Source organism: Embiotoca jacksoni, unplaced genomic scaffold, assembly GCF_022577435.1.
Source record: "Embiotoca jacksoni isolate LCO1_2020_lvr unplaced genomic scaffold, fEmbJac1.0.p SCAF_1, whole genome shotgun sequence".
Classification (NCBI taxonomy): domain Eukaryota; kingdom Metazoa; phylum Chordata; class Actinopteri; family Embiotocidae; genus Embiotoca; species Embiotoca jacksoni.
Window position 1 is genome coordinate 18338526 of NW_027185229.1, and position 27990 is coordinate 18366515.

The 27990-nt window shown below is 40.6% G+C and overlaps 2 protein-coding genes across 8 annotated transcripts in view; one reads left to right on the forward strand and one right to left on the reverse strand.

Annotated features, from left to right (window-relative positions):
- Nucleotides 1-70: 70 nt before the first annotated feature.
- abhd14b (abhydrolase domain containing 14B) lies at nucleotides 71-7229 on the forward strand. Of its 3 annotated transcripts, none has more exons than XM_069145287.1 (4): nucleotides 71-315; nucleotides 2274-2488; nucleotides 3560-3801; nucleotides 5613-7229. In XM_069145287.1, the coding sequence occupies exons 2-4, from the start codon at nucleotides 2275-2277 to the stop codon at nucleotides 5790-5792; spliced, it is 636 nt and encodes a 211-aa protein (XP_069001388.1). In that variant the 5' UTR covers nucleotides 71-315; nucleotide 2274; the 3' UTR covers nucleotides 5793-7229. The 3 variants fall into 3 exon arrangements, with proteins under 3 accessions (XP_069001388.1, XP_069001398.1, XP_069001406.1); XM_069145297.1 differs by having other exon boundaries at nucleotides 71-194; XM_069145305.1 differs by having other exon boundaries at nucleotides 71-132.
- Nucleotides 7230-9737: 2508 nt separating this feature from the next.
- The window catches only part of cacna2d2a (calcium channel, voltage-dependent, alpha 2/delta subunit 2a), a 139399-nt gene continuing 121146 nt past the window's right edge, over nucleotides 9738-27990 (reverse strand). For 3 of the 5 annotated variants that reach the window (XM_069145263.1, XM_069145246.1, XM_069145271.1), the window contains 26 exons: nucleotides 26594-26643; nucleotides 24234-24323; nucleotides 23675-23743; nucleotides 22987-23061; nucleotides 22832-22906; nucleotides 22634-22705; nucleotides 22402-22473; nucleotides 22159-22220; nucleotides 20611-20687; nucleotides 19533-19547; nucleotides 17521-17581; nucleotides 16759-16856; nucleotides 15821-15911; nucleotides 15651-15713; nucleotides 15394-15497; nucleotides 15179-15277; nucleotides 14916-15007; nucleotides 14381-14428; nucleotides 14216-14287; nucleotides 13975-14127; nucleotides 13786-13838; nucleotides 13584-13639; nucleotides 13110-13233; nucleotides 12658-12767; nucleotides 12447-12529; nucleotides 9738-11164 (listed from right to left, as the gene is read on the reverse strand). In XM_069145263.1, the coding sequence (XP_069001364.1) occupies nucleotides 11042-11164; nucleotides 12447-12529; nucleotides 12658-12767; nucleotides 13110-13233; nucleotides 13584-13639; nucleotides 13786-13838; nucleotides 13975-14127; nucleotides 14216-14287; nucleotides 14381-14428; nucleotides 14916-15007; nucleotides 15179-15277; nucleotides 15394-15497; nucleotides 15651-15713; nucleotides 15821-15911; nucleotides 16759-16856; nucleotides 17521-17581; nucleotides 19533-19547; nucleotides 20611-20687; nucleotides 22159-22220; nucleotides 22402-22473; nucleotides 22634-22705; nucleotides 22832-22906; nucleotides 22987-23061; nucleotides 23675-23743; nucleotides 24234-24323; nucleotides 26594-26643 (2087 nt within the window). In that variant the 3' untranslated portion in view covers nucleotides 9738-11041. Of the gene's footprint in view, nucleotides 11165-12446; nucleotides 12530-12657; nucleotides 12768-13109; nucleotides 13234-13583; nucleotides 13640-13785; nucleotides 13839-13974; nucleotides 14128-14215; nucleotides 14288-14380; nucleotides 14429-14915; nucleotides 15008-15178; nucleotides 15278-15393; nucleotides 15498-15650; nucleotides 15714-15820; nucleotides 15912-16758; nucleotides 16857-17520; nucleotides 17606-19532; nucleotides 19548-20610; nucleotides 20688-22158; nucleotides 22221-22401; nucleotides 22474-22633; nucleotides 22706-22831; nucleotides 22907-22986; nucleotides 23062-23674; nucleotides 23744-24233; nucleotides 24324-26593; nucleotides 26644-27990 lie in introns of all 5 variants that reach the window. The other 2 variants (XM_069145254.1, XM_069145279.1) reach the window with 2 other exon arrangements.

A 27990-nucleotide genomic window follows, 5' to 3' on the forward strand; every position in this document is an offset into this window, starting at 1 on the left:
AACAAACGCTAGACGTCAGTAGGGCCATTTCCATTTCATTTCTTTCCTGTTTTCCGGAAAATAAAGTGAAAGTACTGAAGCTTCGAATCTGAACCGTCCTGCTTTATTTTCTGAATCATCAGAGGCGGTGTGGTAAGAAGAGAAAGCGAGTGATTTTCTCATCGTGTTTGTGATGAAGAGCAGAAGTACCGAGAGTGAGCTCGATATTTCAAATAAAAACGATCTAATCTGGACTTTGATCGGACTGTTTGTCAGCTGTCCACAAACTGTTTTTCTGTAAACTGGGACTTTACGTCAGTGGACAACAAATTAAAGGTTGGATGGGTGTTTGAATTTACGCACAATATGATTAAAATAACAGCGAAGTTGTGTAAAACTCCGCCGTTATGTAATTCATGTGGACTAGGCCTAGTTCATCCAAGTTAATGTTTTAACTTTTGTCGAGACTGTGCCACACAACTGTGAATTAAATAGGCGTTAGAATATATTTACCGTGTAGAAGTTTACTAAGCCTACTAAGAATATTTACATTGTATGCTGCGTTACACTTGGTTTCCACATTTTAGAGGGAAATACTCTCCTTTTACTTCATATATTATTATTATATACTATTAAAATTTGTATTGTTACAACATTGTTTTATTGTATTTTCATTCAGTAGGTCCATCTGTTAATAGACTTGTCTCTATACACTTAATAAACACAAAGGCTGTGTACTGGCAAGAATCTGACAATAAGATGCATATCGTGACACGGAGATTTCCATTCAATGTTGTGATTTTTTAAAAATTTATAGAGTAATTTTAGAAAACTTGCGCAGAAAACATAGTATCCTAATGCTCGATTTAATTAAATGTCATGAATGCAATTTATTTACATAAACGCAAACTGACAATTCAACACTTCACATGAGCAGCAGTTGAGTGAAACTACTTTTGTTTTGGAGAGTAAAAAGTGAGCAAAAGACCTTAGATGATAGTTTAAGTTATTTTGGTTAAATGTGTTTAAAGTACAGTATAGTTTACTCTATGCCTCTTTACTATCTGGAACTTATTTTGTGGGGCAAAAAAAAATAAAAAATAAATCCTCTTTTTAAGTCCAAATGTGACAGACACTTTTCGAGTTGCTTTCTCTTGCTCCAGAGAGAAAGAAGCTTGTTACCATTTTTTGTGAATGTCTCACTTAATAATTCCATTTCCGTTTACTGTATTAAAAAGTCTTGGCTAAGGAAATGAATGTTGTTTTTTCTGATGAAATATGGAGGACTGCACTATCCAGTGTCCAGAGTTCAATAACCTGGGGCACAGGTTAATTTAGTGATTCACAGTTTTCATTTGTTCAGATTTGATCTTTCTGTGTCTCCTATCTGTAATAAATGTAAAGCAAATGATGGAACACTGATGCATTTACTTACACTATGTCCACGAATACATCTACTGGGGTCAAGATTTTTTTTTAATTTTTTTTTTTACCTCAAGAGTCTCACTCTGAATGAGACTTGGCCCTCTTTGGACGCTCAGAGGAAGCTTTAATGTTCACCTCACAGTTACAACCAGCTCTGTCCATCGCCATTGATACATTTAAAAACCTTATTCACATGGAAAATCTCTCTTTTGATCATTTAGAAAGACTAATTTGCATTTCTCCCTGAGTAAGGAAAACCGGGGCTTTATTTATAAGTTAAACCTGCAGACCAGGACTTTTGTCACCCTCTTCTGGCAGTTAAAGTAACTACAAAAAGACTGTTGACACGTACATATGTCATAGGCTCCGTCGTAGCCTACTCCATCGCCACTGTTGTGGCTGTATAACTATGGATACATAAAATAAAAGCCATCACCACCCTCACAAAAATGATCCGTCTCACTATTAAAATTTTATGAATTTGGTTTGATAACACCTGGAAACTCTAGAAGAGCGCATGACTGAATTATTTAATTTACATTGATGTTAGCGGAGGGCTAAACTTGAAGTGAGCAGCATGGTTGGCTTAAGTCTCTGGTGCACATACTCTGCCTATAGACAGAGCATACTCAGTTTTCTTTCATCCGGCCAGCACGAGAATGTCTCACCAGACACCAGATTTAAAAACGCTACATCCTGTAAAACACTGAGATTTACCGGGCAGTGGTAGGTTCAATCAGCACTTGATTTACTGGTACTTGTTTGGCTTGAATGTAACGAATGTTCGTTTTTATGTGAAAGTTCTGCACTATTAAGGTTCAGCGGGATTTTCAAAGTAAAATTACTGCTTCCTATTTGTTTCTGTTCAGGATGTCAGCCGTGAAGATGACAGAGGGGAGTTTGCAGGTGGAGAGCTGCGAGGCTTCGTTGTTCTACAGACAAAGTGAACCTGCCACAGGAGATGCAAAGATGTCAGTTTTACTTCTTCACGGCATTCGCTTTTCATCAGAAAACTGGCTCAACATCGGCACTCTGGAGACTCTGGCCAAAGCTGGCTGCTGTGCCGTTGCCATCGATCTGCCAGGTGCGTCTGGTGGGAACAAACTCAGCCTTCTTTACTACTTGACACAAGTCTGGATGACAAACAAGGCAAAAACAGGCAACAGGCCGGGACCCAGACATTCAGGGGTCATAAAGTGTCCTTTGTTGATTTGATTACTTGCAAATATGAAAGTGAAATTATTATACTATTATACTTATGATTATACTACATAATCATGTGGGCCTATCTTTTAAAGTGGCCCTGTGTCAAAATATAATTCTAACACCTTTATCATTGCTATAGTTTATGTTGTGCTCACATGGTGCATTTTCTTGATTAAAGCAGTGTTTGATTTAATGACAAACAGTTGACATGAAGAAGGTCTGATGTTGTCAATTCAGCCAGTAGCCTTTTCTATTTGAATGGAGGAAAATTAATTAATAACTTAATTTTATTGCCAAGAAACTATTATTATGGCAATTATTTTCCACATACAAAATAAGTTTCAACATTTTTATGCATTATTAAAGCTGACTTTTGATTTCTTTGCCGGACCAAATTACAATTAAATACTTTCTCTTCTCATGTGTTTCTTCCTCTGTTGCTTAATTGATGACATTAACCTGCTTCATCTTCCTGGAATTGGCTCCTAAATCTGAACCATCCGAGAAGTGTGTGCACACTGCAAGCATACTGAACCAGTTTGATCTGGACTGAGACCACCTCTTGTGGTCAGACAACTCTGGTCCAACTCGTTGTCCGAGGCACCTTTCACATCTGATAGTTTGGTTTACACCAAACTGAAAACTCTGAAGGCCTGTACCAAACAAGGCAGGTTTGAGAGAACGCTAAATTACCTTCCTGAGCCCTCATCATGGCTCCACTTGTTTTCCAAATAATCAGTTTTGTTGCCTCACGTCTCTGAGTTTGAAGACCTCCAGTCTTAAAGTTTCTGGTGTCCAACAAATGTAAAGATTTCCATCAATCATACCTGGAGTCAGATGAAATACCAGTATAGCTGCACTGGTTTAAATGATTAAAAGATGAATCCGGCCATGCTTCAAAACAATACTTTGCTATTGTTCTTCTCCCTCTCTGTCCATCTGTTCATAGAACTCGGTCGGTCTAAGTCAGCCAAGGCCCCGGCAGCTGTGGGGGAACTGGCCCCTGCGGGTTTCCTCAAGGAGGTGTGTGAGCAGCTGAGCCTGGGCCCGGTGGTGGTGATCAGCCCGTCCCTCAGTGGGATGTATTCCCTCCCCTTCCTCTTCCAGCACCAGGCTCTGATACGAGCCTACATCCCTGTAGCTCCCATCTGCACCGACAAATTCACAGCAGAGCAGTACCAAAGTGTAAAGGTACAGTCTGGGTGAGAGGATATGCCTCTACTCAATATTCCTTTGTAGCTTTCTTTCCTGTAAACCATTTTTTTTTTTTTTTTTTTTTTTTTTTTTTACAGTATGTGCTCTCTTCATTTCTGCTTTAAAAGGATAACTGGAGCCACCGTGAATGTCGTCCCATTTTCCAACACTTTCCTTCTTTTCTTTAAAATAGTCTGTGACTTTTTACTTTCAGATGCCACCGGCTTTCATCCAGCTCAAAATGTAAAAAAAAAAAATTACATTTCTTAGATGGCAAACCAAGTGAAGGTGCTTAAACCGTGAAGAAGACAGATTATGCACCTTGTGCTTTAACTGAAAATAAGTTCCCCTCCAAAAACAAATGAACATGTCAGAGTAAATGTTATTGGAGGAAATGGCAGAGGACATGAAAGTTTATTTTTTGTTGGATGTTAAGCTAATATATTGTAATTTTAGTCATGTAGAGTTTGTCTTCAGAACTTTGATAATAGCCTTGATCTTCCCAAAGGTTTCATGTTTTCCTTTTGTGTCTTTGCATTTCCTCCGTTACCCTCCTGTTAGCTTGCTAAACTGTTTGCCTCGGTGGCTTATAGACGCAGTTTATGTTGCAGTTGCCGAGCAAAGTTTTTTTTTACGACTTAACCACTTGAACACCAAGCATACTGTACACATGACTTTCCATGTTGTAACCACGAGTTCATGAATCCCATTTGAACGCAGCAAAACCTTTCATTATTTGAAAGACTCACAATTCAAACAGTGTCAATCAAGATACAATTCCTACATGACATTTTGTTGGTTTCAGATTTAACCCGTCTTTGGCTTGACCTGTTTTAAATACAACGATACATGGCTTCATTTATTGATTGATTGTTGTGCAACCATTTATACCTCTCACACGATATAATTCAAAGCAACCGCGAAGTTTTCATTCAAAGTAATTCAGTCAAGGGACCAAGGATTGGGTTATGCTTGAAGAAAACTTGTACAATTAGTTGTAAGTGTTTATAGATTTTACTCTGCTGTCACAGGGGAGCGGGAGGGGGGGGGGGGGGCGCACACCGCAGTAACAATGCAGATCCTCTCTCCTAGAAGGTGTTCATGGTGTTGCACTTAGCCTTTCTCACAAAAAGTGATGGAAAAAAAGTTCAGTTAAGAATGAAAAAAAGGGGTTGACAGGCTTCTTTGTCACCTCCACACAGCCGTCCGATCACAGCGCCAAGTGGGTGTAAAATGTTGGAAAATTAAAGAACTGGTCGGACACAGGCTTCACTCCTCTGACATCTGAAAGGTCTGGATGGATGAGCATTTTTCTGATTAAGTGTAAAAGTCAGGATTTCTCAGCCTCTGAAAATTCTCTTGCCATTTCCTGACTTAACAGGAAACCAGTACTACATCAGTAGTTTATTTTAATGCATGAATGTTCACTTTATATTCGAGTTCATTTAATATAGGGGTACTGTTGTGTAAGTAAAGGATCTGAATATCTTTTCCAAAGCTGATAAAAGCTAATATCCCGGTCTGCCTGACTACAGTAGCTTCTTACTTACTCTTATTTACTGTACTTTTATTCTTATTAACATCCAGACACATAAGCCAGTCACACCTAATAAAAATAAAATGCTAGTCTCTCAATGCTTCACAGAACCAGCTAGATTTTTTTCTAAGTTGAGGTTAAATGGAGGACATCTTCAAAATCCTTTTATATACGGGATTGAATTTTCAAAACAAACTCGGAGAAGCACATTTTAAACAGAGAAGGAAAGGACTGTGGAGGTGATTCACCACCCGTTTGTTTTTGTGTTTAGGTCCCATCGCTGATCGTTTACGGTGATCAGGACGCTCAGCTCGGAGAGGTGTCCCTCCGTAACCTGAGCAATCTGGCCAATCACAGCGTGGTGGTGATGAGGGGAGCGGGTCACCCCTGTTACCTGGACGACCCGGACACTTGGCACACAGCTCTGATCGACTTCCTCAACACGCTGTGAAGCTCGTCGCTGTGTGTTGGTGGAGAGATTCTCAAAAACACAGTCACAGATAAATGACTCAGAGGAGCCATAAATAAACACATTATTCATTCATGAGGAATTCAGGCTATGACGTCTTTCCACATAACCTGATTTTGACCTTTTAATAATGTCTTCAAACTAAGTCTGTTCTAATGATGACAGCAGATGAGTGTTTCCTTTAAAAGTTTGAGCTTAAACATTTTGACGAATATTCACTTTGTTGCCAAGAGTTACATGAAGCTGAATATGAAGCTACAGCCAGCAGCCGGCTAACACAGCCAGCCTTGCAGGCATACGCATCCACCCACCAGCTCACTGACGAACAGGTTGGATCTTGTTTGTTTAATCCACACAAAAACGGACAGTTTTGAGTTTTCGCTGGTTGCCTGTCGACTGGTCCATGCCAAAAAGTAGTTCTGCACATTTTTAAAGTTTAGTTTTGTACAAATAGACGATATATAATGTGATAAACAGTGAGCCGTGCGTTCAAGTCCTAATGTTACTGCAAGCTTCCAGTTTGTGTACAGCGTTCAAGTCAACGTCCAAGTTGCATTTATGTTGGGAATCTTCCTGTTACAGCTGACTCTGCACTTACTAACACAGAGGTGGCTGGGAACAAAACAAACATGGAAGCCTTACACCGACCATCGTTCAGTGTAATCTGTGAAATAATGTTTTTTTTTTTTTGTGGGTTGCTATAAGCAACCAGGTGGAAAAAATAGGAGCCAACAATGAAGGGGAAAATACTGTTCGTGTACCAGCCTTAGACAGAGACAGCCACCATATTAACAAAGTTTCAAGGATGAGACTGGCGCCTCTTCTTATCTGGAAATGTCTAAGTGACAACATTAATGCCGAACAACACTTGTTATTCTGTCTCTCCTCCATTGAATCTGCCAATAAATCTTTCTACGTCAGACATCAAGCTGTCTTCTGAGGCGCTCTCCAGAAGAGCAGAGCAGAGCCACGATTTCCATCACGTAATTAAACCCAAATTTGAATGGATATGATACATTGCTGATGCACACCATTTTAATCCTCTCACATCCAAACCTGTAATCATTAAACAAAGATATGAAGATAGTGTATTTCTGAACACGACAAGAGAGTTTGAACAGAGCCAAGCAAACTACTTTTCAGTCTTTGTGCTAAGCTAAGTTAGCATGCTGGCAGTAGCTTCATGTTTAAATACGAACATGAGAGTTGTATTAATCATATACTCTCAGCAAGAAAGCGAATGTTTTCCCAAATTATTGAATTTAAGTACAATTTAAACACATTTGCATTATAACTGTAGAGCTACATTTGATAGATTTTGTATTTTCACTATTACACATTAATGAATAACCGTCTGAAAAACCAAAACACCACACGATGAAATGAAGTGAAAAATATGAACATTATTTAATAACTGATTCTCTGTAATAAACAATTTGAAAATATTTTACAAGGAGTCACAGACACAATATTTTACAAATTTTGCCCTCTTCTTCTTTTTTTTTTTTTTTAAGCTTCATCTGTACAAAAGAATGGAGCGACATGGACCAGTGCCCAGAAAAGAAGGAGCTAAATCTTCCACGCACACAAACATTCACACTCGCACACCGAGAAATCAAAACAAGAAAAAAAAAAAACATTTTCACGTCAGATCTCAAACTTATCAACAGTGCTGTATTCCTATATATATATATTTTTTACTTCACTTAAAATCCGACTGATTTTACTTTTTTTTTCTTTTTTTCTCTAAATGTTGCTGTTATTTTTTTTCCACACACTTGTCAAACATGGTCACATAGCACCAGACTACAGAATCACATACACACTTGTCTTTTCCACAGAGACGCACCAACACAGATGCAGCGAGGGTCGGGAGGGCGCTTTGTGAAAACCCTCCTTCACTTATTTTAAGGTGATGTCATAAAGCTGGCCCCTCCCTCTCATGCCCAAGCTGGTCCAATTTTTCTATTTTTTATTTATTTATTTTTTTTGGCAAAAGTAAAATTTGTCATACCACAGAAATCAGATGTGTGTGTCCCTTCCTTTGGGATGCACACACGGACGTCACCACATGATTCCTCCATGACCTTCAGTTCAACAGGCCCGTGCTGCTCTGTGGAGACCCACTCCCTGAGCTTGCCTCTGACATCCCGACCAAATAAAACCACCCGGGAAGTGATTTCCTCGACTTACTCCTGCCCGGTGTTTGACATCTCCCAGCTGGGCACGAACAGGTGTCGTTACATGTCTGCTTACAGGTGTACGTGTGTGTGTGCGTTGTGCATAACGTCTCAGTGCAGGTGCACGGAGTGTAGGCCTACATACTTGGTTCACGTGTGAGACTGTATGAGCACAAAACCAGGAAAAGAGAGGAAGTTGCAGGGGGTACATTTCCACAGGCACGTGTAGCGTTGATTTAAAGACAGTGGAAATAGGGAAATACAGACAGAATTAATGGCACAGGACAGAGACAAACAAATGCCAGAAAAGTAAAACTGCACCCAGCATCAGATGACGAGGGTCACCTCCAACACTGAAAAGAGCCAAAATTGGAAATTCTCATCTTGAATTTCAATTTCTTTTAGTCTATAACTTTTAGTTTTGTGCAATTGGTTCGGAGCTGAGCTGCAGTTACTGTGCCAGCACGATTTGTCACATCAAATAGTACCAACAACTGTACAGAGTGTGTAGTTAAGCTTCAAATTATTGTGTAAATCATCCCACCTGAGCAATGCAGTGAGTTTTGGGTGGGTGCAAACATCAAGGTCGGAGGCTTTTGAATTTTAGAAACTCCCACCCGCTTTCAAGCATTTAATCAAACAGGCATCAATCAATAACTAATCATTCCAAGACGTAAAAATACAAAATTCGAGCTCACTATACTGCATAACACCAAGAGAACTCAGGGGGGGGGGGGGGGTGAATATTTTGGGATCTATTTATGCGTGTGTGAGAAAGAGGGTATGGGGGGGGTATCAGAGCTCTGTATTGTGAAACACTAAGGCATTTAGAGAGGCTTTGATAACTATGTTGCATTTAAACAGAAAACACTGATGAACTACACATTCTTTCGGACACCTCTGCTCCCATATATTATATTTAAGCAGACTGATAGTTAAAGATTGATATTTTTGTTTCAGTAAAATCCCATTTCTCTCCACAACACTGGATTTTTCCTGTTGCAACGCAGAAACAGGGAGAAACGGCTGTGCTAGCACAACCATCATCCCTCACACTCCACAACTCATTTAAAAGATACTCCCTTTGAGGGTTTTTAACGCAAACGAACGCACACACATTCACACACAACCACATACGATTCAGGCAGAACTATAGCAGTCAGGTGGCCCTAAAAACGCTCTACGGCCAGTTGAGTCGCTGTATACTGAGAGTGTATGGTAGCTCTATACATGGCTTTGTAAAGGAACGGTATAGTAACTCCATATGATGACAGTCAGGTGGCTCTGGAGGAGAACAGCAACACCAGCCAAGAAGGAAAATACATTAAGCTGAGCCGGTCAGTGTGACGGCTCTGAGTAAAGCTATTTCTATAGCCAACAGATTCAGTCTCCTGCAGTATCCAAAGCCTCGAAGACGGCTGCTTTATGAAGGTACTATACAGTAGCTCTACTCTTACACAGCCGACGCGTTCCAAAACAAAGTGCATCAAGGCACTATGAAACAGAGCGGCTCCTAAACATGGGAGTCTGAATGACTTTTCACACATCGTAATGATCAAATGACGAACTGTGATGGATTACAACCACACAACTACTGTACGTGATCACCATATTTAGTGGCCTCTTCTGCACTTTTGTTGGAAATGTTGATAAGCCCCTATATCCCCCAGCAGCGAATGGTTTCGAAGTTTGAACAGCATCAGTCAAAGGTAATACAAGCCCCAAAAAAGGAACCCACCCCCCCTCCCTAAAAAAAAAAAACAGAAAGAAAGAAAAACCCACCTGGAACTACTATGAGGCAGAGATCTGAGTGTGCGCGCTATGTTGAACAAGTAAAGCACAGATACAAATCGTGTTTAGGAGCGTTAGTAGAGGTTGATGGAGAAGCCTCATGAGGATTGGCAGAGGTGAGTTTTCTCATCAGAGGGATTTTTTTTTTTTTTTTTAAACAGCAGTCTAAACCCGAGGTCAGAATGGTCGATTGATCATAAAGGAGAATACTACACGACATCAACAATGTTCCTGCAGCAACCGAACACTGATTCATATATTACAGCTGTCACTAGCCGTAAATAGTAAATACGAGGAAAAATACTTCAATAAATGTGATTACCATCATGTAATTACAATAATCCTCAATGGACGTCTTTTAAAAGCATTAATCTGAAATTAGAAGCTGCACTAAATGAGTCGGCACTCAGTTGCTGAGTGTCTCCTCTTCTCACGGTTTCTCCTACATCTAAATCCATTTCCTCCTCGTGTTTTGGCTATAAAAATAAGACCACATGAAAGTATATCTCATTTTGGCAAGTAAATATAGCGCACAAATTAACTCATGTCTTTTTAAGTTAACACTTAACAACTTCCTTTTTAAATTAAAACCTAAATATACTGTATGCTTGGAATACTCATCACTTCAGCAGTTAATACTCAAAATGTTCTATACTTGACAGTTCTTTTTTTTTTTTCTGCTATTATCTTCTATGGTGGTTATAACTGGCTGAATGATCCGCAGCCTCTTACGAGAGGCAAATGACAGAGTGGTGAGACTCTGAGATGGAGGAGAGGAGACGGAGGAGAAGTCCCGCCGTATGTCTGACAGACAGGTAAAGGCGGACAGACAGCCTCGATTCTCCAGTCTATATGTGGTGGGAGGTCCGTGACGAGGAGATCGGCCTGTCCTTCCCCCCCCCTCCTTTGTCTGGATGGTGGAGGTCGTGGGGCGGTCACAGGGGGTATTTTGCTTTCTCTTTTCTGACGTTGCCTCTGATGATCCAGGTGGTTCGGCACCACCCCACTCTTCCTGCTGATGAAGGTTAACTGGCTGAGGACACAAATGTCCGGCAGTTGTCACTAAGCGACACAAACTGAAGCGAGCTGGGTAACGCGGCACTCAGGGCTTCCAACTTGCTGCGATGGGAAGTCCCATTATTACCTATGACTATACCAAGGGGAGGGCATAGGGGCAGGGAGGTGGGGTGGGGGGGTGGGGGTTAGGTTGGGACAGAAGCTCAGGAGGGTTTTAAGGAGAATAAGTGCAGGAAAATGGAATTAATGTAGTAGAGACTGAAGGTGGGGACTGACAACAGGATAAAGCAGAATCAGCTGAATGGGCAATAAAGTGAAGAGGGAAGGACGGAAGGAGTGACCTCGCCCACAGTCCGACGTGTTCTCCTGCAAGAGGAAATATGCAGTTGGAAAAACAGTTTTCTAAATCGGTCCTTGTGGCATACACTTTTATCAGTCAGTTAGATTAAATATTTAAATTCAATATTCAATATCCCTACAAGCCTGTGACTTTTATCTGAGCCTATCTAATTACATGGATAATAACCTAAAACCAGTGGAGCCCGACTGATCAATATTCATTTAATAGAAACCATCTTAACTTAATTATGCTGTATACCGAACTGTATATTTAGCAATAGTTACTGTATGTTTCACAGGTTTACTGACTGCTGCAGGTTTTTCTCCACCAGAGGGTGCTGAGAAATTTATCAAGCGAACTATTTGAGTAAAGTGCATATCTATGAACGTAGTTTTTTGTTTTTAAAGCAAATTTCTCACACGGCAATCAAAGATCAAATCTGTAAGTAAAACTATATGAACCGAGAATTAAAGTATTTGGATCTCAAATACATTTTCCCTTACAGCTTTGTTGGTTTTGGTCACAGACTTGACAATTTTCCTAATGAAACCAGCCTCTTCATTGTGTCACAAAGAGTTTTGATTGTGAATCAGACTTCTTTGGTTGCTTGTCAAAAACGTCTGTGAGTTGAATTGGACGTAATGGGCGGGAATGGATCAGACGAGTTTCTAATGGTGGGTTTGACTTGGATCCACAGCATGGCTTCACACAGACAACCCTCTCACTCCCACTGTAAACACTTGACAAGAGAGGACTGTGTTGTTGTTGTTACATGGAGGTCAGTTCACGCTGTATTGTTCTTTTCTATTGAAATGCTTGGGCTGGTGAAGACCAGGTTGTTTTCTGCAGCTACAATTAACACATGTCCGCTAAACGCCTCACATGCAGGTTATCTTTAGACAAATGAAGCAAGTCCGACACTGTGGCTCATTTATGTGTTTTTGGACAACAGTGGAAGTTTACGGCACAGAGGAATAAACAGTCAATACTTGTTTGTAGAATAAAAAGATTATACTGACATTGTATTATACTGTATAATAAACCAACAAACCTAATAAGATCATGTATTATGCATAAGAAAATATACGGTATCCCCCCCACCAGAGAGCTCCACATTTATGTTTGGAGTTTATGCCGATAAACAACTTTCAGCTGGTATTTAGTTTTCAAACATTGAAATTGGCCTTAAAATGCAGTATCAGTTTGACTCTCCTTATTAGTTCTAGATGTATAGAATTAATTTGCAAAGTGAGTCAATGCTGTTTCTATCTGAGTGGATACTGAGGTTGTGATGTCTGAAAATCTTACGGCGATGTTATTGTCGAAGCAGGTGGCCGGTCCTTTTCGATAGCGCGCCACAGTCAATTCTTCACACGGATTCTCCTCCTTGACTGAAAATGGACTCAATTAAGGAAAATTTAAATCCTGTTAATTTCTGCTCTGCTCTGCCCCCCCCCCTTTTTTTTCCCTCATCATCTGCCTCATATACAATGCCGGTATACAATGTGAAAAAGGATACACTCCTCCTCCTCCTGGGAGAGCTTCTCTATCTCGCAGGTGTTACATGGCATCTTTTCTGCTACCACAAACAGCAAGTTGGTGTTGTTTATCCTCTTGGCATGAATCAGCCTGCAGAGAGAAAGAGAGAGAGAGAGAGAGAGAGAGAGAGAGAGAGAGAGAGAGACAGCTCTGTCAACATCCCCCTCTGCTTGCTTACATCAGACTCATTTGCTAATGGATCAGCGAGATTCATGAGACAGTCTTATAAGGCTCATTTAGCCAATGATATGGCCATTTCATTAAAGCTGATACGGGCTCATCATCAGCAGAGTTTATTAACTCCAACAGAAAGATGAATCTGTCTTGCTGACTGTGTCTCTGTCACAGCACGATTCTCCACAGTGTTAACGTGTGAGCACATAAATATGTGATTATGTATGTGTGTTGGTGTATTTTGTCATGTGTACAAACCTGGAGCAGTTGCCACAGTCTTGCAGGATGTTGTAGGAGCTGCTGAGATTACTTAAGTAGTACTGGGTCTGGATCATTACACAACTCCTCTCTTTAGAGTCGTATCCCTCTGCATCTACCTCATCTGCACCAGAGCACACAGACATGCAAATGTCAATTCAAATGATTTATAAGATCAGATTTTGGAAATGATGCACAAAGATGTGCATCTACACTTGGCCTATAAATTCTGTAAAACCCTCCTCTTCATCATTTCTTCACTTAGTTTGTAAAAAAAAAAAAAAAAAATGTGTACACTGCTACTGAAATGCATCTATGACTCAAAGCCACAAATAAATATGACCAAAATGCAGTTTCAGGATATCAAGGCTTTTGTCTGATGACTGCAGAATTTGATGATAAAAAGTGTAACTGACAACAAAACATGAAACACTGAAATGATATTCAGTAATTTAATATCCTTCTTTCACCCACCTGTGACAAACCAACTGTGATAAGCAAGTCCATATATAAACTGTTGGAACAAGGACCTGGAGACAAGAGGTGCGAAAAGGAATTAATTAATTAAATAAATGTGGCAGTGTACATACCATCTAACATGATCAATAATATAACATGTATTTCTTCAGATACAGAATGTGTAGACTGGATGTTACCGTAAAATTACAAATCTCACCATGCAGCAGCTGATGTCCACCAAGCCACGTTTACGAAATCTGCAATTGTGGGCTAAAGATACAGAGGAATTAAAATAAATGTAGGATACATATTTCAATCAAACATCCATTAGTCTCTCTGTATGTTCATCCACTGATACAGCACATTTTCTCCCTGTCGTTCTATCCAGTGTTATAAGTGAACTCACCACAAACACTCTTCTGGGTGCAGCGCCAGCTTCACTGTTCGGCAACCGTTCACACACTGACTGGTAATCAAATGACCGCTTGCGGTTGTAGAAGGAATTGTTGTAGAGAGCGTGCATCAAGTAGGGGTCAACATCGCTGAAGAACATGCCCACCTGCGGAAATAAGAAACACTGGTCAAGCTCAGTGTAAAGATGAGAGAGAAACCATGATCAGCGTGAATGATTCATTCATCAACGTCACCTTGTTCCAGTCGTCCTTCTGATTGGACATGATTAGGAATCCACCATCATCTATTAAATAACACAGGAGATCCTGCACGCAGACACAGAAATGGACCGTTTCCTGGATGTACAGTGGAAAGATGAACAGCGCTTGGATACGGAAGGTCCTGCAGGAAATACTTACCTCACTGTTGGCTTCGCAGTCCATTTCACAGCCTCTGTTTGGTCCACACTGTCATAGAAAAAAAAAACAACTACTTAGCAAATGAGGAACAGACATAAGCAGACAAACGTAAAGTAATAATCTCAAAGGTAAATGAGGTAACACAATGGTGACTCAGCCAATGGTCCACTTGCATTTGAGGTATTAAAAGCTAAATGTCAGTGATTAAATTACTTGGAAAAATCAGAAGTGGTGCAACAGGCTCACTTTGACATTTACTTGTGTGTGAAGCTGTGTGCGAGAAATAGAAGTGGTGTGTTGATTTTTTTTTTTTACAAGAGTACATGGCCACAATGGCCAAACAAACTAAGAAAAAAAATCAATGACTCCACATGATGAAACTTCAAAAACAAGTACAAATTGAGAAATGAGGTCCAAAAACACAGCTACGATCACTGCTTCTCACCATAGGAACCACCACAAAAAAATAAATGGAGATTTATGCATTTTAAATATACTGTATACCATATAGTGTTGTATATTATCTATATTTTACCGTATTTGAGCCTTGGCGGTTGTCTGTATGGTTGCTGGCGAGGATCTTGAACTTATCCGTCCAGGCTTCAAGGTCTAGTTTCACTCCAACAACTGACACAAAGAGAGATGATTTATTCAGAAATATTGAAAATTAGCTAAATAAATGGGCAGATGTACATAAAAGCACACATGTTCAAAAAGGACATGTTCACACAGAGAAAAACACAGACGTGTAATTATCTTTGACTTGCTCCGAGACATATTGTCTGACATCCCGCCTACCTGCGGGTTTGATGGTCTTCCCTCCTACTGTAATCTCCAAAGCGGTGCTGACCAGAACACCAATGGTGTCGTTTTCTGGGTTCAGCAGCTCGTCCCTGGCTGCAAGAGGGAAACAAATAAACAAAACAAGCCAGAATGGGGGTTAGAAAGAAAGAGCCACACCATTACGAAGCTCTGTGTGAGTGATATAACTCAAGACTAAGAGCATCATTCACCTGTTCGATAAGGCGCTCGGAAGATGTAGCCCTTGTTGTCGAGGCTGCGGCGGTAATAGCTGGCATTAAACGGTTCAGGGTCTTCCTCCCAGGTCTCTGCAGCCCTAAGATTTAAGAGCAGCTGTAAATTTCTGTACAAACGTCCCGCTATACGTATCTGACAACGCACCACTTTAAAGGAAACAGAGTGAGGAACATAATAGAACTACAAAGCAGCTGCAGTCCAGGCACACCGCCTTGATAAAGAGAGCACTCACTTGTTTGGAAAGACTCTTGTTATGCCGCCATCAGTTGCAGCAAACACGGCCAGAAAGCCATATCTAAATGTCAGGATGAAGGAGAGACAGAAATAGGCTTCAAATCTAAATCTTATCCTGAGTCCAAATCTGAACATAAACCTCGCTCACTACTGGTTGGTCATACTCACGTATTCAAATCTTTATTCTTCCACACTTTCTCGACCAGCTGTCTGATGATGCCAGTATCCAGAATCAGGTTGTGAAGGAGCAAATTGTCACCTAACAGGATGACAGAATTGCAGTTTAATCTGCATGCAACCAACCGCAAAATAGCTCCATCAAAGAGGTTTCCAAAAGTCAATTCAGTCCACTATTAGTCAAAATCAAACCAAAGAAATATCATACATGATAAAAGTGAATATCAAATATATATATATATATATAATTATTATTTTTATTTTTTTTATTTTTTTTTACCTTCAAGCAAGGTAGTCTATATATGCTGATATGCACAGATTCTAATATTATTCTACACCTCCATCACGCTTGATATTGCATCGGCAATAATAGATAATAACAATAAATAGTCATGTTTTTGTATATACTTTTACATTATGTTAAAAGGATGACATGATATGATTCTATATTTTTCTTGTAGTTCACAAATCAGAAAAGACAAAAAGCAACGGGTTAATTTGTTTTGAATTTTTTGAATTTGTTTCTGCCAGAGACATCAATCTTTTAAATAATATCTCTAATATACATCGTTATACGTGCTGCAGTAATTTTCACTTAAAATCTCTCAAAAAGTAGTTAATGTTGGATTTGTTGAGGACTATTTTCAGCCGTGGATTAATACACAATTTTGGTATTACAGTATTTTTTGGCAACAGGATGGGGCAGGTGGGATTCACAAAAACTAAACTGTGAAGATAAAGGTGCTGCTTAATGATTTGTTATAATAGTGCTAAGACTGATATAATTTCCATGGCACAGAGGAAATATATCAGACTCTGGATACAAAAAAAACAAACGACACTTCTTAGGAGGATCAATTAATTGTTGATTTATTGATAGAATATCAGCAGACCTGTCTATCTTGAATGAATTGAGAAATGAAACTCACATTGTTTGGAGTCTGGTGTCACCTTCTCCATGAGAGCAATGAAGTTGAGCAGGAACTCTGTGTTGTTGTTGGACAGTTCCAGATCATTGCAGTACTCCCTGAGTGACAGACGAGACATTTGAACTCAGAGACTGAAGCTAAATACTCGCTGCTTATACTCTGCCTCACTTGTCCCTTACAGAGGGACACACAAAACAGGACGGGGTTGCAGGACACATATTACTGGGTGCTATTGTGTGCAGCATGCATTTCTTAAAGCTTTACATTTCTAATACAGCTGTCGGTCAAAACAAAAGGTGGGCTGGACTGAGCAGAGCAGAGCACAGTGTCAAAGAAACAGGGATTTCATCAGGGGTTGAGAAATCAGATTGTAGTCGGAGACCACAGCAGTTTGTTTGTTGCGAAACATTGTACACCTAAACCAATAATATATACGTGTAATACAAAAATGCAGCACCACAGTAGCAGCATGCAAAGACAGTTTGATGTATATTTGGTACCTTATTGCTATATTTACTACAAGTAAACACAACACTCACAACGAAAAATCAAAGACCGAATGAAACCAACTTACAAACCGTGCAACTCAACATCACAAAAAACACAATTCGAGAAGGCAGATGACAGAAATAAAATTTGGGATGTGGAGCGGTAACAAAATAAGCAAAACAATGTGTTTTGTAGTTGTGCATCAAACGATGTGAAGACAAGACCAAAAAAACTGATGATCATCAACGACAGCAAGCATTCACACAGGGGTACCTGGGAGCAATGAATACATGTCCTTCAGACTCAAAACTGTTTGGCAGCAGTGATTCAAAATCTGCAACAGAAAGGGGACGATTATCTGGGAAGAGCAGTGGGCAGAGCAGTGGGGAGTGGTGGGTAAACAGCAGCTGTTCTTCAGAGGTGCAGGGACGCAGAAGGGAGTTTACCATAGCAACACTGAGGTATCATGGGAACAGTAGCGTTAGCCAATATGGTGCCTAAAATGGAACCTGACTCTTAACGGACGACTGCTTTAGTCTCACAAGCACTCACACCTTTGGTTTTACATTCTTTTCTTTTTTTTTTGTCAACAAACATGTTCGGATTATTTCTGGTTTCAATCTGACATATTTTAGATGTCTGAGAACTGACTTCACAGACGTGAATGGTCAGGAAGCAAGTTCTCAGACAGATTACCCACAATGAGTGCTTTCAGTTCAGGCAGGCATCAACATGGCCAACTATTGCAGGGGAGGTGGGTGAAGGTCCTGATGGAAGTGGTCACCCCTCAGACTGGCAGGGTAGAGGACTCAGAGAGACACATAATCGGAGGAAATGCATTGCATTGTGAAGGGCATGTCGAAGGGCAACTTCAGTTCATCTATCATTGACAAAACAGAACACAAAATGTCAACCATCATTATAGCCTCAACAGATGAGTCGGCGATGAATCCAACGTGTCATTTTCTCATTAAGTCATGACCTGTAACTGTGTACAGAAGAGGAATCATTTAGACCGCTAAAATAGAGTGCCCAGGTAGTTTTCCGCCCACAATGCCATGCACATCCGGGGTCAGGTTTACTGAGGAAGTGTTGGGCCATGCCCCTGGCAGTCTGAGGGGTGAAGAGGGAGGGAGACAAGCTGATGGAGACAGGGAGTACAAAGGGACGACATAGGAGTCAGGCGCCGTGCCGAGCGGCACCTTGACACCTGACAACATGGGAGGACCTGGGTGGGCAGGACACAGCTCAACCCTGTAGGGTCAGTCTGTGAGCTGCAATGCTTCCAGCTATAGACAAGCTAGCAAAGAAAAACAAGTCTTAAAAGTATTTTATATGGCGACAAATAATTTTACAGCTACACTAACATATTATGCCCACAGGGGATGCCTATTTGCTCAACTGTATATAAATACAAGTAACAATAATATGATGATATACTATTATAGTTAAGGTATATCCCTAAAAAAAATTTTTTTTTACCGTGTTTAGATTAGTCTGTTTACCTTCCTAGAGTACGAAAAGATTACAGCAAAGAATTACACATTTTTTACTGTATGTAGAGCTCAATAGGCTCAAAAAAGCTACTGCAATAAAAAAAGAACTTAAAAAACCCAACTTGATTAAATATCCATCATTACCTGAACCCTAATGTGAGAATTAGTTAAGACATTTATGAACTAATGACACTGTAAGAAAAAGAAAAGAGAGAGACAAGAGAGTGAAAGAGAAATGGAGAAGGATGATGAGGGAAAGAGATATAGAGATATGGTGAAAGAAAATGTTAAGAAAGTGAAAGAAAGATACAGAGAGGCAGAGAAACGAGCCAGACACAACTCGTTTGGAGATATCTACAGAAGAAAAAGGATTGAGGTGGGGAGGCAAAAGACAGGTTTTAACAGAAAACACAAATATCTGTCTTCCTTGGGTGCAGTAGGTATATATGTATATATTATTTTTGGTTTCTGGAGTAGTGGACATGTGGGAAGGAGGGTGAGGTTGAGGACTGGAGGAGCCGTTGTGAGCGATGTGGGATCTGATCTGCAGCGAGAGGGTGAAGAGGGAGAGGAGGAGGGATAAAAGGAGGAGGAGAGAAAAAAGAGGGAAAAGGGAGGAAATCCTGAAGGCGAGATGGGCAGGAAGAGAGGCAAGCAGGCTGGGACAGGTGAGGGTAGGAGGAGGGGAAGCAGGGGGAGGTTTTGGATGAGAGGTGTGGGAAGGAGGAGGAAGCGGTAGGGAGTAGGAAGTAGAGGTAGGGAACGTGGACCAATATGGAGTATACTTGCCCTTGGTGTATGGCACTGTGTGGATCCATCAGAGAAGGAGTGAGCAAGAAAAGAAACAGGGGATTGGGTGGGAAGGGGGGATCACAGACAATATTTTATTCAATTACTGTTTGAATAAAAATATTGTTTTCTTGAAAGAAAGAAACCAATTAAAGTCAAACAAGACAAGAGAGAAAAAAAGAAATGAAGAGCAAACATCTTATTTGCAAGAGCAAACGAGGAAACAGAAAACCAACAGAAGAAAAACGGTAAAGACAAAACCAGTAACTGTGAGAGAAAACCATGGCGAACAAAAATGAAAAAGTAAATCAAATGCAGCAGGAAAAGAGGGGAGTAACAGGGTCTGGACAAAGAAAGAATGACAGAGACAACAAGTGTCCCCATTCAGACCCACAAAAACCCAAACTCCCACAATTGACAAGCCAGTATCCCGGGCCATGTGGGAGTTTATCTATTGAATGATTCCAAAGCTGAGAAACATCTGACAGTCAAACGAAAAAAAAAAAACAATCACACAAGGAAAATTCCTCAAATCAACAAACTCATCATAAGGAGTGAAAAGCATGCGTGTTTTCACAAGTTTTCAGAACATCAAATACTTTGAACACAGACGCTTCAGAATCATTACTTGGTGGAGAAGAGGCGAGAGCATTTGGCAAAAAAAATAATAGCACAGAGGTCACCATTATTTTCACCTGAGTAACAGTAAAACCACAGCTTTCACCTTTCTGTCAGTTCAGTTATTTTTTTCTTCAGCCAATGTGAAGAAAAAACATCACCATTTTACAGCACAGCATGAAGACAGGAGGGAACGAGGGCAGAGGAGGAGTCGGGGGACTCAGGAATGATCCTGGCTATCAGAGAGCATAGAGAAGGGGGGCGGGGGGGGCGGAGGGAGGGGGGTGGGTAGGCCACTCCGCTTGGACTCCACTTATGATGATGTTGGAGACCCCAAAGGACTGAAGAAGAGCGTAAGGTCATATTTGAGAGAGAGAAAGAGAGAGGAGAAAAGAGCAGAAAGAGAGAAAGAGGAGGAGAGACAGAGTGAAGGACGCAGGCTTTTCCCGAGAGTACTTACACTGCACCTGAAGGATCTGGTCACTGAGATTGGCCTTGATGTGGTTCTCACTGTATGTGGGCAGAACCAACCCTAGACTGAAGTAACGAGGCAGAAAATCAGTAACTTATCAACTCTCAGATAAACTCACTCACTCACTCACTCACTCACTCACACACACACACACACACACACACACACACACACACACACACACACACACACACACACACACGTATATGAGGTACACATACATAGAACCAATGTAAAATCTGCATTTGCAGACTTTTTTGGAGAATCACTTAATTGATAAAGATCCACTATGTTTACCAGCAACTTGCTTACTTTTGTTGTCTGCCGTTTGGTGCTGGGCAGAACTGAACAGTCAGTTTATCAAAGTATTTCTGCGATTAGCAACACCTGTAAGAGCAGTGAGCGTGAACCGAAACAGAAGACGTGCTAAAAAAGACCAAACAGCTCTGCAGAACGTAGGAGGTCCTGCACAGTTGGTCATGTTTGTCACTATAACCAACACTTGTTATTAGACCATTGGACCTATCTATTGGAGCCAATGTTAATGTAAACATATTGATTTGAGCAGCATCTTCAAAGTTAAGGGAGAAATGTCAGTTTAGCTTTGCAATGCATCATAAATATGACATTGTAATTTCTAAACACTATGTGCATTACTTTATGTAATATTTCATATGTTCCACCAAAGCCAGAAATAAAAAAGCCAAAAATGGAAATACATGTATTAATCTTTGGTGCCATACAAAGCGAAAATATAACTCATTAAAAGCATTAATCGGAACAAATAGAAATTTGGACGGTGACATCTGTAGCTCAGAATAACAATACACAGCTAATTTAAATTTAAAGAAACATCGAACATGACTGATTGTGCCTTGAGCTCTATAATATATGATACATTAGTGTGTAGAGCTTTGAATGTCTGGTAAGTGTTAAGAGTTTGACTGTTGCAGGTCACAACTGAAACACATCAGGATTCTTAAATATTCTGCAATTTCCCTTTGAGTTGAATATGAATAAAACTGTGCAGAGTAAATCTCCTATGGACTCTGCCAGGACCAGGCACACTGCCAGCAAATGTAATAAAAAGAAGAAAAAAAATCAGGGATTTGTAGGACTATTGAATATCATAAATTGTAATTTGCATAGTGTTCCCTGGAGGAAATATTAATATCATGCAACCACAAACATTCAACCAAGTTTTAAGATGACTAAACTATGCAATTAATTCGTGCTTAGATTATGATTGCGGATTTTTTTTTTTTTTTTTTTTAAATGGCTCTTCAATTTGGGTTATTCAGATGAATTGTTTAATGCAAATGCAGAAGTTAAATGAGGACGTTGCTTTCAGTGGTAGGTTTAGTCTACTGCAATTGTTGGCAGCTACAGTTCACAAACACTGCTAGTGGATAACAGTCAATATGAGAATTTTAAATGGACGATCAAAAGTGTCAAAGTTGGACTTCACTCGCAGGTTGTAGCTCTGCAATCTTTTGGTCTGAGAGTCAGGTGATGCATGTCTGATTTCAAACCTACCTGTAATCTGTGCCGTCAACAGGCGTCCATGTGTAAGTCCGCATGGCCTCGTCAATGTACCGCTGTCGGCCACCACAGAGAGACGACGATAAGTAACACCGTCAAACCACAACACATATCTCCTCCCATAATTGGAGGGAAACAACAGCTACCAAACATACTGAGTGATTCAAATTCACTACAACACCACTTAGGAAGGTGCTACTTTGGATCGTGATTGAGTCTCATATATCGATGACTTGCCTCATCAACTGACTTAATGAGCGTTTTGATTTTCCTTTGCCCTGATTTGCCATCAATCATCTGTCGACGGATCTGAAATACAAGCGAGAGAGAGGCTGTGGTGTGAGAAGGCAGACTGATACAAAGAAATGGAAAACAAGTGACAAATAAAAAGGTTTATGTTTAAATGTAACATATGTTGTATGAAACACAAGAGTTGCTCGTCTTGATGTTCCTGGGAACTTGTTTTTACCTCCTCCTTGTTGTTGTCCTCCAGTTCTGCATCCAGGAAATCCAGAGTGACGGGCTCCCTGAAGTTAATGATCTGAACAGAGAAAGCAGAGCAAGATGGAGGAGGAGGGGTAGAATCAATTTAGCAGTAATAATGTCCAGATTTAGCATCAGAATCAGATGCAGAAACTTATTAGATGCAGGGAAGTGTTGGGCCTACCTTGGGTCGCAGGTTGGGATGCAGCAGTACGTAACCATTAGGGTCAATGGCATAAGTGTAGCCGTTAGCTCCAAGCTGTGCAGAATTAATAAAAAATAAAAAATTACTCAATGATCATTAATGTGAGAGTGATATTGAGTGAACAACATGCTCACTCTGTATGTAGGGGTCTTCTTTTTGATTTCGTTGATTGCGATGTCGACTCCCATGACTCCAAGGATGAGCTGGTTCTGTATGATGAAGACAGAAGAAATAATAATTTGCATTTTATCCAGGACCTCGGCCAACATCAGAGAGTCAAACAGAGCTGGAAGCTGTGCCATGAGCGTGCTCAGAACATCCCTATGCCATGTCTGACTTTAACTTTATGTGCAATATGATTAGTCCATATTTTCACAGTCTATCTTGAAATAAGTCGGTTTTCTGCAGCATCACTGCTTTAAGCCTGCGATAAGCTCAGAGCAAATATTTTGGTCATGGATACTGAAAGCCGGTTGCCTCTGTACTCTCTGGATGCTAGAAGATACTAGAGATGAGCTGTTGTGATGTCTGTTGTCACCTCAGGGGGGAGGTGTTGCCTCGAAGAGTGGCAGTTGGGTGGACACCATTAAAAATGATTGATGATGGTCAACAACAGGAAAAAGACTAAATAAAACCTGAAATCCTCCAACTCTTGACAGTGTTTGAATAACTTACCCAGCTCCACCCATCTGAATGACTTTAAAAACACGTTTTTTTTTTACATCATAATAATTAGCTGGAGTAGAAGTTTTATTGCACGTTGTGTAGGTGCGCGTATGTTTATTTTAAGCTCCATATCTTGTGTTGCAGTGTTGCTTCTACCTGAGAGCTTTCAGTATCAATAGTGAGGTTGAAGACAGGCATCGTCCCAGTGATGACAAGGCCCAAACCCTAATAAAACATATTAGAAATTAGAAACAATTTTGAATGTCTTTAGAATATATTAATGTTATGTACAATCTAAATCAAAACTCATGAACACAAAAATAGGCCCAAGTTGGACTTGAAATAGGGACACAAATGTCTAAGGTCAACAGCTCAACCCTTAAATTAAAGGGGCACAGCCACAGGGTTTTAATGCAAAACCACCTGTGGGATCTTGTCTTTCAGAAAAATAAATTGTGATAAAATAATTTTATAATATATACATAATAAAATACACTATCCTTACCAAAATATGTGAGAAACTCATGTTGGAACTAATTTAAGAGTACAATAATTTTTTGCAAATTAACAAAAAGCACTAGTGATTTACAGATTATAAATAGAAGAACATGTAAACATTTAAAGATCAGAAACTTTAGTGACAGATGAAATATATGTAACATTCTCTGTTATTTTAAGGGTCAATGATATAGGATGTTTGTAAAGTCTCGCTCACCAGTGCATCCTGGTAGACATTCGTCCACTGCACCTGCTTGGCTTTGGGCCCAGCCAGCACCATGGGACGGCCCAGGACATCCAGGTATTCCTGCAACAGCAAAAACACACACGCTAGCCTGACTGCCCACAATAAACACACATAATCAAACAGACATTTTTAGCGCTTGTCATGTACCGGCGTTAAAAGCAGAGAGCTGGAAGAGCCGTCCGACATTCATCTGTCATAAAACTACAAGACCCTGACCGGCCTCGTCTCTACCACCACATAAACCAGCGGGCAACCAGCGGCAGCGTCCCGGCCTTGCCGAGCCATAAAGCCCCCGGTTCTGAGCCACTCAAGGCTGTTTTTCATCATTATGAAAGAGCTATTAAAAACACATTAAGGGTGTCAATGGCTCGACATGCAAACACACCATTCTCCCAGAGGCTCCACTGTCAACACTAGCATTGTGAGAATGTCCCACAGCGATTATGAATAGAGGTGAGGGGTTAAGTTCACCAGTAATACATCATATTCACTACACTCTTTTGTTCTCAGGGGCCACCTCGTACATCAGCTGAGATGTCCTTTTTGGTAAACAATCTATTGATCCATGTGATTTTGGAAATTGTGTGTAATTGGTAACATTTTTGAATGAGTGATCTCATGACATATGAAGGAGACACACTGTTGGGAAGAAAAAAAAAGCAAGCCAGGGACAGGACGATCACACTGAGAGCCTTCAGGGACTTGTTATTATGAAGACCAGACACAGAAAAATTGTTCTGTAATTTAAGTAACTGTGTATACTTCTGCTAACAGTTACAAATGCATCCTCAGTATCCTGTTTTGTAAAGCCATGTGACTATCAACAAATGTCAGAAAAGGATCAGCAAAAAAGCAGCAGGTCCTTCTGGGGTTTAATGTCAATTTTATAAACATTAGCCATTCGCACAGAAATTTCCATCCATTTACCAGTGAAAAAGGAAATGTTAGAACAAACGTCTGACCCTTTCCACCATCTATCCTCGATACACAAAAGGGGCGCCCTGTATAAGCACACAGCTTTTCTTTTGACCGTTTTTTTTTCCCATCGTCTGAGCAGTGAGGTGCTGACAGGCGTAACCTATTCTATTATTAGCTCAATAAAAGTCCGGTTTAATGCGCCACAGGGAGATATTCCATCAGGATAGTGACAGCCAGACCTTTTCACGGGATATGGTGGAAATTTTCCGCCTGGCTAGAACAATCTAGGAAAAATAAAAAGTCAGCAACCGGAGAAATGTGGTCGGAGGGAAACAAAGCCACACAGTTTTCAGCAGCGTCATAGCGTGTTGATTAAATGCTTTCGTCTCCCTGAGAATCATAACAACCATGATCGCACAGAGTAAACTCATCAGTGTGGTCGCTCTACAGACAAACATTCAAACTAATGCGTGGCCTGTTATTGTTGCGCCATTGAGATCCTATACAGAGAGGCCAGAATAGACAAAAGACGTCATTAAAAAACACAACTTTAGTTGCAAACAAACATGCAGACCCCCTTTTTGCCATCTGTAGTCCATCTGGTATTTGAATGTTACCATCTTATTCAAGCGAGTCTACCTCTATGTGATGAGTGTGCGATACTGAAAGGGCAGAGTACGGTTAAATAACATAAGGCCTTAATGTGTCTTCTGGGCCTATACAGAGAGCTGTAGTCACCCACCTTCAGAAAACCTATTAGAGTAAGTGGCAGTTCTCAGAATATAAATATGCCAGACTTAATGGAACAGCTGACAGTCTATTCTGGGGCCTGATCGCTCACCGGGGCTAGATGGGTGAGGGTGGGTGGGGGCTGACAGAGGAGAGAGGAGGCGAAAAGATGGGAGCGAGGTGGTGGAGGAGGAGGAGGGTACAGCAGTAGCTCCCCCACCACCGAACAACTGAGTCAATTTCTCCAGCTGGAATGAGGTTATCCCAAGGGCCTCTCGAACCTCATAGTGCCTCAAGCGAATGTGTGTGTGTGTGTGTGTGTGTGTGTGTGTGTGTGTGTGTGTGTGTGTGTGTGTGTGTGTGTGTGTGTGTGTGTGTGTTTGTGTGTGTGTGTGTGGGGGGGGGTGCAGTTGTGTGAGGAACTCGTGTATGTGACAGACAGAAAAAACAGAGAAGATCTGAAAGCCTTTAGTTTACTTAGCTTTCAGATGCTTTCGCAACGAAAGACCATTCATTCAAATCCATCTAAACTTCTGTCACGTTTAATCTGTAGTCACTGTCTTCTGTCCCTTTGCCACGGAACACTTAAAAGGTACAGTCGGTGTGTAATTATCATCGAAGATAGCATGATTACAACTTGTGGATTCATATTCAGTAGCTTGTACACACTCCATACATCTTACCTGCGTGTTGATTCTGATGGCTCCAATCGATGGAATTTCAAAGTAGTAACCTGAAGATTAAGAGGAGAGATTCAATACACTATTCCAGCAGAGAGCTTGTACCAGCCTGCTTAAAGGTGCCTCTGTCATATTCCGTCTACATTTTCAAGAATTTAACAGTCACAATGAGTACAAAAGTGATCCATTTGTAGGTTGGAGTCTAATTGCTTTACATTATTAGGTACATGTAGTACCATCATCTCCAGCTGATGATGTTGGGCCTTGCAGACATGGTAGAGCTTGTGGCCACTGACACATCCACACTCACAGTTGTGCTGTAGGATGTAAATGTAGAGGCTCATTGGCAATGCTGAGCTCCAGGCACTGCTGCTGCTGATTAGGAATGGAGGAGGATGACCGACTGGGTCAATAACTACGCCGCTCCCCAAGTTATTAAAGCCATGAGTGTTTATACAAAGAGCCGCAAAATGGAGGCAGCATCCCCTGAATGTTAAAAGGCAGAGATAACTTTCATTATTTTGATACATTATGCAGTTTTTCACAGTGGTCTGTGTTGAAATTTGCTTGCTCTGTCTCATTTATTAGACAAGTGAGCATTCAGACATAATGCACTCATGTGCACATCAATGCACAGTCAGTCTGTGGCGTGTATACACACGCACACACATTTGTCTTACTATCCCCATGGGGACACTCACTGACATAATACATTTCCCAGCGTCTTACCTTCATCTTAACCATCACAATTAAGTACCTAATTCTAACCTTAACCCTAAAAGAACGTGTTAACCCTCAAAAAGATGACCCCACACACACACACACACACACACACACACACACACACACACACACACACACACACACACACACACAGCTATTTCGTATAGTTGTGTTCAGAGCAGTCAGTGCTTTGGCTGCGTGCCAGTCAAGTGGCATCTGTGATTACAGAGCAAAGCATCACGAGAGGGGGAAGAGAGGTAAATGTAGGCAGTAACTAAAGCACAAGACTGTAATGTAAATCTCCTCTGTGCTCTGGGATCAATTATGATCTCAATCGATAACCTAGTTTTCTTTGTAAAATTCATTAAGCACCATTAGAGGTCAGTTTCCAGTAAATTTCATCTTCACATTCAGGAATTAATTTGAGTTAATTTGGAGTGCTGCAGTGCACAATTCTAAATTATACTGTATTAAAGTTTGAATATATATCAAGCTTTTCTAATTCAATCCATGTAGCCTCTAAATCATGTTGCACTTTCAACAAAAAGTAGTTGTTTATTTATCATTAAATAATGTGGATAAAGTAAATGTTGTGTCAGTTATGACCGGCATGCATGACCTTTTATTCATATTCAGTTTTTTTTAAAAAGACTTTCACTGAGTGAACTCAGTTACCC

What these genes read in the sequence shown, in the direction of transcription:
- abhd14b (XM_069145287.1), top strand. Translation starts at nt 2,275, where the DNA reads ATGTCAGCCGTGAAGATGACAGAGGGGAGTTTGCAGGTGGAGAGCTGC. An exon ending in CGTTGCCATCGATCTGCCAG is followed by an intron (nt 2,489 to 3,559) that starts GTGCGTCTGGTG and finishes ATCTGTTCATAG; the next exon opens with AACTCGGTCGGTCTAAGTCA. An exon ending in AGCAGTACCAAAGTGTAAAG is followed by an intron (nt 3,802 to 5,612) that starts GTACAGTCTGGG and finishes TTTTGTGTTTAG; the next exon opens with GTCCCATCGCTGATCGTTTA.